Here is a 10525-nt window from a genome sequence, read left to right as displayed (position 1 = left end):
CAAAGTATTACTCTTTTTGCAACAACTTACTGCAAATACAGGCACCTTAAAAACTGATATATAATGCAACCAGGGTATTTAGGATATTAAAAGTGTTACCACTACCTAGTCATGCTATGTATTTCCCTTCTTTTCAAGAAATACTTAGTTTGAAGCCGTGCCTGAGGTGCGTGCAAATTATGTTTCAATATCTAATTCCATTTTCATAGTATGTTTTCTCTTACAGTTACAAAAACACTAGTGTGCCAAGATTTTTAATCATTACATCTGTAAAGATCTAAGCAGACATTGTATCTTCAATAATGTATTCTTGCTATTGCACATATGCTCATATGACAGTGACACCCATATTTAATTTCAACTATTTACACATGCTAAAATCACATATCTGCATATAATGTTGTAAAAGAAAAAATACAGCCTTTCTTGACCAACATACATCGCTCCAAATTTATGTCAAAAGAAAATTCATGAAATCATGAGTACCAGGGTGGAAGGAACCTCAAGGATTATCTGTTGACACCAAGCTGTGTGGTGCAGTCAATACTGCAGGGAAGAGAAGCCATCCAGGAGGACCTGGACAGGCTTGAGAGGTGGGTCTGTGCAAAGCAAGGGCAAGGTCTTGTATGAGTCATTGCAATCCCAGATACAAACACAGCTTACAGGTTGGGCAGAGAACAAACTGAGAGCAGCCCTGCCCAGAAGGGCTTGGGGGTGCTGTGGGTGAGAGGCTGGACATGCCCCAGCCATGGCACTGACAGCCCAGAGAGCCAAACGTGTCCTGGGCTGCACCCAGAGCCCCGTGGGCAGCAGGGCAGGGAGGGGATTCTGCCCCTCTGCTCTGCTCTGCTGAGACCACCTGGAGCACTGCACCAGAGCTGGGGTCCCTGCACAGGAGGGACAGGGACCTGCTGGAGAGAGCACAGAGGAGAGACTCAAAGATGGTCACAGAACTGGAGCAACTCTCCTATGAATACAGGTTGAGAATTAGGGTTATTCAGCCTGGGGAAGGGAAGGTTGTATGGAGACCTCACAACCACCTTCCTGAGTCTGAAGGTGCCTACAGGGAAGCTGGAGAGAGACTCTTCATCAGGAGGTGTAGTGATAGGACAAGAGAAAATGGGTGAAAATTGGAAGAGGGCAGATTTAGATTACATATCTTAAGAAATTCTTTATTGCATGGGTGGTGAGGCACTGGCACAGGTTGCCACAGAGAACCTGCAGATGCCCCATCCCTGGGAGTGTTCAAGGCCAGGCTCATTGGAGGGCTGAGCAACTCAGTCTAGAAGGTGTCCCTGCACATGGCAGAGGGGCTTGAGATTGGATGATCTTTAAGGTTCCTTCCAACCCAAACACTTCTGTGACTATGATTTTATGGTCCAAGGCATAGTGTAGACAAGATGATGCAGCACCTTGTCCAGACAAATTTTAAGTGTTGAATGTTGGGAGACATTATTATAATCTCTCTTCTCTGGAGACATTATTTCAATAACTGATTATTGTAATTGTACAAAAATTTTCAATTGTGTCCAATTGGAATCTCATCAGGAGTAACTTGTTGCCATGACATCTTGTCTTTTCCATGAGACTCCTTGTAAGAAATACTAGAACTTGTATTATCTGATTTTATGAAAAAAGCCTGCCATTCAGGCTTTCTGACTCAAATACCACTAAAGGCAAAATAAACCTTATATTTCGATTTTGCACTAGGCATAAAGTCCAAAAAGAAAAATTATAGAAAGTGTTCATTATTGTAATTGATATAACTGCACTTTGGATGCATCAATATGCTCTCACAGCATTGGTTAAAATAGAAAATAAAACTCTTCCCCAAACTCAGACTGTTACAGTTCAAGTTGAGCCCTAGGCATATTTACCTAGTTTACCACTGATTAACTTTAAATAGTTTTCTCATTTTGGTCATGACACAAAAGCCCACACTGATCCACAACAGTATCTAGGGTAGCAGAAGCATATTCCAATTACAAGTGGTGAAATTATCATACATGTGCATTTCCAAAAGAGTTGTTCCTTCATTTTTTTTTTAAAGAGTCTTTGATGGTTCAGTGACATATCACAGATACAGCATTTTCCAAGCAATGAGTAGGAGCTATATTTCCACTGAATTTTCTTTAGCACTGATGACCTTAGACATCATCAAATATTTTGCTTCGAGACATTGATAGGTATCTTCCACCAGGCTGGTACCTGCAGAATCAATTTTAAAAGTGAAAAAGTGTCACAGGAAATAGAAAAAATAAAGACTCATGAAAATATCTAACTCTCATTGCAATCTTACTACTTAACTCCAGTGAATTACAGACTTTGAGGTTTTACTGAACTAATTTCCATGAGATTTGAAAAACAGTCATTAAATTAAACCTCATGTGACCAAGAGACACAGTTATATGAATACTGGGAGTCTTAAAGAACGATCCTTCCTAAAACTAAGGAAGAAGTTGGATGTTTTGGTTGAACAGGACTTTGAAAAAAAAAAAAATTCCAACCACACCAACAACTAAGCAAACAAACCAAAACCCAAACCACAATAAACTCAAACAAACAACAGCACCCATAAAGTAGCTTTGGATGCTTAACGGTACACCTCATGGGGTGTTCTTAGAAGAAATACAGTATCAAATTTAATGAAAACAAAAGCCTGTATGCTTAGTGGGAAAAGAGAAACTTCACAAATTGTTGTTGGTCAAATATATTTTAGAGACACTTTAAAAGCACAAACAAGGGCCAACATAAGCCCAATTTAGTTCCTTGCTGTAGTATTTACTAAAACCTGAATGAACACTAAGCCATAAGTGTCCTAACTGCCCTTTACTGTCCAAGAATGCTCTATCAACTGCAGGAGCTCTAGTTTTGAAAACCAATGTTACATAAGCTACTTCTAAATTAATTTGAAGTCCATATGCAATGACTCTTGATTTACTACTTCCATGAAATGAAATGAAGGTTACTAGGCAAAGCTCAACTAAGCTTTGAAGTGCCTAGTTTTCTTTTTGGAGAAGTTTAGAATGTTCCACTTTGCAAAGCATGCATAGATGCCTGGAGACTTCTGACACTGTGTTTGAGAATGTGCTTGATCCAGAATAATTACATATGCATACTTCTGTTTTCAGGAGACAATCCCTTTCACACTGCACAGAAGACAACTACTGACATAAATTCTAGGCTAGAAATTCTAGCTCATCTTTAAACACTTGTGCTTAAAAGCCCCAGTTTTTCAAATATGGTGACATGAGACTAAACCAGCTGTCTAAATCAACCTGTGAAAGTTGGCAGTGCCATTCAACAGCATGTTAAATGTTTTGCATGTTTCTGAGTTGGCATTTGTTTATTGACATTATAGATGTAAGTCCACTGAAACAATTACTTTTTGCAACTTTTTGACTGGGCAAGCTAGTTTTAGCTGAAAACCAGCAAATGATAAGTTTTTATATGTGAGTTAAATTATTTGTTGTCCAGTAGTTCTACACCATAACCACCACCCCCCCCCCCAAAATAAAGCACCCATATAATATATTGCTTGTTTCTCAAATATGAGCAGAGCTAAGCAGTTACATAAGGTATTGTATAACTGAAGAAATCTGGTGTTGCAGTCACAGCCACAGAATCAAAAAATCTCTACTATAGATAGAGATACACAGTGTAGTCTGGTACTCCCTGTTCAGAATTTAATTTACTTTAGTAGTTATGAGATCTGATACCCAGCTGTATTCCTGCAGCAGATCTTATAACATTCAGTTTTCTTTCCTGAAGCCTCTTAAAATGAATTTTATACTGGGAATTCAAGTGAACTTTCTCCAGTTTTGTAGGAAATTAGGGAAATTAAGGAAAACCTTATATTGTACATCTGTCTGTTGAGGCATACACCAAGACCAGGTAGCTTGGTGTGCCATGTATGGCAGGAAATGGGAGCCCCAGGCAAGGTGCCATGAACAACTAACAAAGAGCACAGAGACCTTTGGCCCAGCCACTCAGAGACTGTGCAGGAGCCAAGGGCTCAGCTGGAAGAGCCTGGATTGTGATGCACATGGGCGTGGAGGGTGTAAAAGCTCAGGGATTCTTTTGCTTGGGGTTCCTCCCCGGAGGCACCAATTTGAGCTGTTATGCTGTCACTGCACCAAGATTGAAACAACCAGATATCTGAGACTCTGCTCTGGGAAACCTGCAGTTGAGCTGGAAAGGGAAACTTTTCTGACTCTTGAGTGAGAGTGAGGTGACGAGTGAGTGAAAGGGGATCCCTGGGGTCACTAAAGCTGCCTCTGGTAAAGGAGCTTTAGTGCCAGCAGTGAAAGTCTGTGGTGGCACAAGTGTGACCCTTAGACTGCCCCCAGAATGTTTCCTAAACATGCAAATCATTCACCAGTTTTATATTCAGCATTTTTCAAATTATGCCATACATAACGTTATATCCAGCTCAAATCTCACTCTGACATTTCTAAAAAACCTGGAATAATTTCAGGTTTTAAGAGATTTCAAAATTATTTCCTTATCATAGGGGAAAAGGAAGAAAGGAAAAAAGATGAAATTATAACCTTCATTTACAAGACTCTTATTATGAAACTATCTGGTACAGCTGTTGTAGGTCAGAAAACAGAATATATCAGAAACTTTTAACTGGAAATTACAGAGAATATTCCTCACCTTCCTGAGTCCGATTCAAGGGGGTCATCATTAACAGAGTCTGCATTAAAATCCAAAGGTTCTGCATCCTGGAGGAGTTCTATTCTGTCTCTTTCAGTCCTACCATTTGAACGGGTATACTTTGATAGTGCTGAATAGGTAAAAGGAATGAAAGACACTAATTTGCTTTGTGAACAGCCTGGAGTACATGGAGACATCAAATTTTAAAAAAACCATAAGAATAACAAAGCAATCTCATCCAAGCAAAAGTGCAATAATTTAGAGGAGATTTAATATTAAACCAAACTTACTCAAATTTGTAGTATTTTGATTTTATATTTCTTTATCTCCACAGAAATGCAACTACAACTTTCTCCCCTCAAATACCTTGCAAAGAATCAAAGAAAATGAGAAACTAGAGGTAAGCATTACTATTAAGTCACCCATTTATCCTCCCAGCTTCATGCATTAACTAAGCTGTTTGGAGGGGTTTTTTTGCTTTTGTTTGTTTTTAAAAAAATTAATCTCATGAATTAATGAAATACAGTTGTTTCGCAGATCACTCTGTGACCTTCACTAGGTCAGAACCTATGGCTTGTTTCAGAGTTGGAATGCTACACAATCACATGATGAACATTAAAATGTAATTTTAGTTAGTCTACCACGATCTGAATTTGCAGCTTTGTACAGAGGAGGGGGAAATCTGCCAGTGTTTTCTTAAAAGCATATTCAAAGCTTCCCTCCTCCTCCCCCTTCTCCTTTTTCTTCCCCTCCATTTTACTTGTTAGCTTACAAGAGAACAAAAAAAATACAGAAAAACCCATTCTTATTCTGACAAACTTTTTGTAAGTTTAAAGCAATCCAAAATGTATTTTCCTAACAGACACTATTAAATTAAAGCATATACACTTATGTGATGTTACATTTGTTAGTCATCTGATTGCTTCATTATTCCAGTCTGAGATAGTTCACTTGAAAGCAAAAGAGGTAAATTTTAAGGTTTACAACACCCAACTTCAAGATGTATCATGAAGTTTCTTTGTTGACAACTGCTACTCTAATGGCAAGCATTATATATCCCATAAGATCAAGTAATTGGTCTGAAGAGTAGTCAGAATCTCTGATCCCAACTAGTTGGAAATGGAAAGAAATAAAGTACTCTTTTGAGTGCCTTAAATGGCAAGATGGCACTGAGCCACAGAAGTGAGCATTATCAGCACAGCATCTAAGACAAAAAGGAAAATATTTGAAACTACTCTCACAGCCAGTGCTGTGAAGACAATGTACTGAAACAAAACAAAACGAACTTCCCCTCCAAACCACAAAGCTTACATCTGTTGGCACTGGTCTCTGAGAAGCTGGATTCTTTCTGGTCTGTGTGGACAGCCCTGCTTCTGGTGGAATCATCTCTATTTCCATACCGCTCCTTCCATTCCTGGAAAAAAGACCATGAAGAAAATTTAAGTTAGCAGGAAAAAGCAACATAACTGTTCAGTATGTTAATACAGGAAGAAGTTTTGTTTCATTTTAAACTCAAAATGTGTTCCTTCACTAAACCACTTATTGTAACTGTTCTTAAGTAAAAGACTTTCAGAAAACAAATTGCATCTCAAACCTGCTCTCAAAGTTCAGCCAACTGCTCTAAGTTATGGCAAGAACCACTGCTTTTATTGATCACTACTTCCATCTAGTGGCAAAATGGAAAAATAATGAGATTCACGTAACAGAAAAATTTGTAGTTTAGTGTCAGGCCATTTCAGTGTATATTAAATGCATCATACACTTGCCATTTTGCTTCCTAACTATTTCAAATTTGAAAATTATAAGATGGAGGGAAAGGATCAAAAGCAAGGTCTATGCACTACTGTCTGTCATCTAGGATTAAATTATACCTGAACTTGGAAAATGAAGAGATTTTAGTCCCAGTACTATCTTGCATGCATCCTTTCTCTCACCCATCTTTTACTGTGATTTTCTATACTAGAATTCATTACAAACTAGTGAAAAACTAAAGCCTCACAAATCTTTCAATACAATATGTGCAGAATACACGATTGAATCAAACATTCTCTTTGTTATTTACTGGAAACTATTAATTCTGTCTTAAATGTAATTCCCTCCTCTGGCAAAACATAAAACATAACCTCTGCCAATGACTTTCAAATGAGCACACAAAAAACAAGTTTGGGAGGAGCCCATATTTCAGTATGAGAACCCTGCAATTGCAGTTATTTCAAGCAGACCAGTATCAGTATAAGAGACTGGTAATAAGCCATTTCAGATCATTCTGTATCCTACAAATCAGAAGCCTTTTTAATACTTGCTATACCTATTGGCATATACCACAGCACACTGAATAACAATAGTGTCCAAGCAGTGTCATTAAAATTGTCCTCTGACCATCTATAATTAACCCCCAGTCAAGAGTATTCCACAAGATTAAACTGATCCCATTATTTGGGAGGTTTTTTTTTTGTGAAATGGATTTTGTGAAACTGAACTAAATATCAATGGTATTCCTATCAGATATTGCAGTATAATACTATAAGTAGCTGAACAAATCTCATACCCTTCTTCTGTTTTCACCTTCTTCCTGTCTCTGTCGTTTCCTTTTCTCTAAAAAGAAAAAAAAACAAACCTTTGTCTGAGCTGTGTATAAGGAAAATATTTAGTGATTTTTTAAAAGAAGCAACAGAAATCTGAAGTTAACTAATGAATATTCCTATTGAAGTACACGACACTTACAATTAAACAAAAACAAAGCAAAAAGCTGCTTGTCAATCATTATGGAGTTTCCTATCAAAATTATTTTGTCATGATGGTATATTTTGGATCATAGCATAACATTTGGATACCAGCTGGCAAAGCAAAAAAAAAACCCAACCAACCAACCAAAACCAGAACAAAAACAAAAACAAAAACAAAACCCCAATTAGAAAAATAAACAAAAAACCAACCAATCAACAAAAAAATCCGAGATCTTCATCAAGTTCTGTGACGTCCAACCAGTGACCCAAATACTTTGTGTCTATATCTGTTATAAAGTTGGAAGTATAACCTTACAGTATCAATGTCATCATAACCTCTTATTTAAGGGAATGAAACTTTGATCTTTCTCCAAAAAAAGAAATACTACTACCCTAAGTAAACACAGGTTTTGTTTTTCATCAACTATGGGTATAAAAGTATTCCATAATATAACACTGTATCCAGAAATTTTAATTTCTAAATGTTTACTCAAAAATTACAATGTCTTTTAGCAACTTTTAAGAAACACTTTCAATAAAAAATAATGTAAAATAAAAAGCTTTCCAAACCAGGAGATAATTCCAGTTCTACATAATAAATGTGCTTTCTCTAATAAAATACAGCTAGTTGACATAGCAAAAAGAACTGAAGGAAATTACTGAATTTGTGCAGCTCAATCAACACAATTACAAAAGAAAAGTTAGTTTGTTGATGATAAAGACAATTTAGATGTCAGACATCCTTTATGACAGATTACACAAGAACCCGCTAAGATATTATTTGATTAGTAACACACTGCAAAATATTTAGAAACATGTAAAATTCAGATACTGGATGACTAACACTGGTACTTCATTTAAGATGTCAATGAAGTCCATCATACATAGTGACCACAGCACTGTAAGTTTATTGCATTTTGTGCTGTGGCCTTCCTCAGGACACCTTTAAAATACTGACAGACATTGTGCCTTTTTTTTCTGCAACATTTCAGACAAATGTAATCCAAAATACAGTACATGATGAAGAAAAAACTGAGGTATTTAATGCCTTCTTTCCATCAGTCTTTAAGACTGAGACCAATTGTTATCTGGATACCAGGTTCCCTGAGCAGGAAGGCAGAGATGGGAAACATAATAAGGTCCCCAAAATCCAAGGGGATATCAGTGACCTGCTACATTGCTTGGACAGACACAGGTCTGTATGGCCACATGGAATTGACCCAAAAGCACAGAGAAAGCTGGTGGGAATGCTCACCAAACCACTTCCCTCTAAACAATTAACTGGGTCACAACAACTCCGTGCATTGCTAAAGGCTTGGGGCAGAGCAGTTGGAAAGCAGCCTGTTGGAAAAGACCCTGGGAGTGCTGGTTGGTAATAGCTGAACATGAGCCAGGGTGTGCCCAGGTGGCCAAGAAAGCCAATGGCACCTGGCTTGTATCAGCAAGAGCATGGCCAGCAGGAGCAGGGCAGTGACTGCCCCTCTGTGCTGGGCACTGGTGAGGCCACAGCTCAAATCTGGTGTCCAGTTCTGGGCACTTCAATTCACGAAAGACACTGAGGTGCTGGGGTGAGTCCAGAGAAGGGCAACAGAGCTGGGGAACAGTGTGGAGCATGAGTCTGATGAGGAACAGCTGAAGGAGGTGGGGGTGTTTAGTCTGGAGAATAGGAGGCTCAGGGGAGACCTTATCACTCCACAACTCCCAGAAAGGAGGGTGTAGTGAGGTAGGCATTGGTCTTCCCTTCCAAGTAACAAACAACAAGACAAGAGGAAATGTGCTAGGGAAGTTTGGATATTAGGAAAAAATTCTTCACCAAAAGGATTGTCAGTCCACTTCCCAGGGAAGTCTGGAGTCACCATAGCTGGAGATATTCAAAAGATGTGCACATGTGGCATTTCCAAACATGGTTCAGTGGTGAATTTGTCAATGCTGGGTTAAGGGTTGGACTCGAACTTAGAGGTCTTACCCAGCCTTGATACCCTGGTAGTATGATTTTACAAAGAGAACTATGACAGAGGACCTAATTTACCTCTTCTGATTAGCTCTTTTCCTTCATCAATCAAATCAGAGGTCATTTCGCTATCACCCATGAACTGCTGGAATCCCAAAAGATTCAAACAACGAGTTCCTAAACTGGTGAAAGAAGAAGCCATTTCCTTTGTTAATTTACAATTAGTGGATTAGACACATTTCAGAACAAAATGTAAAACAAACTACTCAGAACTGTATGAACAATCCAAGTAAAAAGTAAAAACACAGAAGACTATTATACCAGCTGAGGAAACAAAAAATTCAGAACCCAGAACAGTAACTGGTGACCCAGAATAGGAGGGTGACCTAGGTGAACCAGAACAGTAACACAGCCCTAAATACAATTGAAAGTGATGGAATAACCCTATTCAAACAGAGAAATTAAATGCATGTAGTCTGAGAGTAGTGCAAATGACTTGCTTAAAAATGCTTTTAACATTAGATGCTTGTGTTAAATGTCCTCAGATATAACAGAATTTGTACCTATAATATGTCATCAGCTTTTCTTTGCCAGAAGGCAATTACTATAAAAATTCTGCTTATTATTACTTCTGTGTTTTTGAAAAAGTAATAACATAGGAAATCCACTTTCACCTCAGGAGTTCACTCAGGAGAATGTGTACTGCATACTTTTAAGCTGTAGGGATGCTGGCTGCCCTTTTGTATAGCCACTGGCAGCAGTCAGACAGCAAGCTTGCTCCACCATTTTTAAGTCAGTTCTGCAACTACATAGCATGAAACCACTTTCATCTTTTCAACTTCACATCACAAAACACAACTGCTGTTTTTGCACTGGTTGCCCTCCTCCAAACTGAAGTATTGATATATTTTTTCTTTATACTACCTTAAGACTGCTGGATTAAACACAGGAGAGTTACGTTTCCTCAACAGATTTTAATTCAACCTTTGTTTTTGCAGGTGTCTTAATTAGCAGAGGTCATTAAAACAACCCACTCTCCTCTAATTTCTATTCTTCCTTTTCACTATGGCATTCAAGGATGATCATCATGGACAAGTGGTCCCACAAATTTCTCTCTCCTCCTTTCTTGTCATTGGCTTTCATGTTTGTTGTTTTGTTTGTTTTTTTAGCTCTGCCACCACTTTCCTGA

At 38.2% G+C, this 10525-nt stretch overlaps 1 protein-coding gene across 2 annotated transcripts in view; it reads right to left on the bottom strand.

Annotated features, from left to right (window-relative positions):
* Positions 1-1605: 1605 nt before the first annotated feature.
* Positions 1606-10525, bottom strand: part of LMBRD2 (LMBR1 domain containing 2) — a 34823-nt gene continuing 25903 nt past the window's right edge. For both annotated transcript variants that reach the window (XM_079330319.1, XM_079330320.1), the window contains exons 14-18: positions 9415-9518; positions 7208-7254; positions 5971-6073; positions 4660-4789; positions 1606-2208 (exon numbers count right to left, since the gene is read on the bottom strand). In XM_079330319.1, coding sequence (XP_079186445.1) covers positions 2148-2208; positions 4660-4789; positions 5971-6073; positions 7208-7254; positions 9415-9518 — 445 coding nt within the window. In that variant the 3' untranslated portion in view covers positions 1606-2147. The remainder of the gene's footprint in view (positions 2209-4659; positions 4790-5970; positions 6074-7207; positions 7255-9414; positions 9519-10525) is intronic.

The sequence above is a fragment of the Erithacus rubecula genome, assembly GCF_903797595.1.
Source record: "Erithacus rubecula genome assembly, chromosome: Z".
NCBI classification, from domain to species: domain Eukaryota; kingdom Metazoa; phylum Chordata; class Aves; order Passeriformes; family Muscicapidae; genus Erithacus; species Erithacus rubecula.
This window is presented reverse-complemented; position numbering and strand designations above follow the sequence as displayed.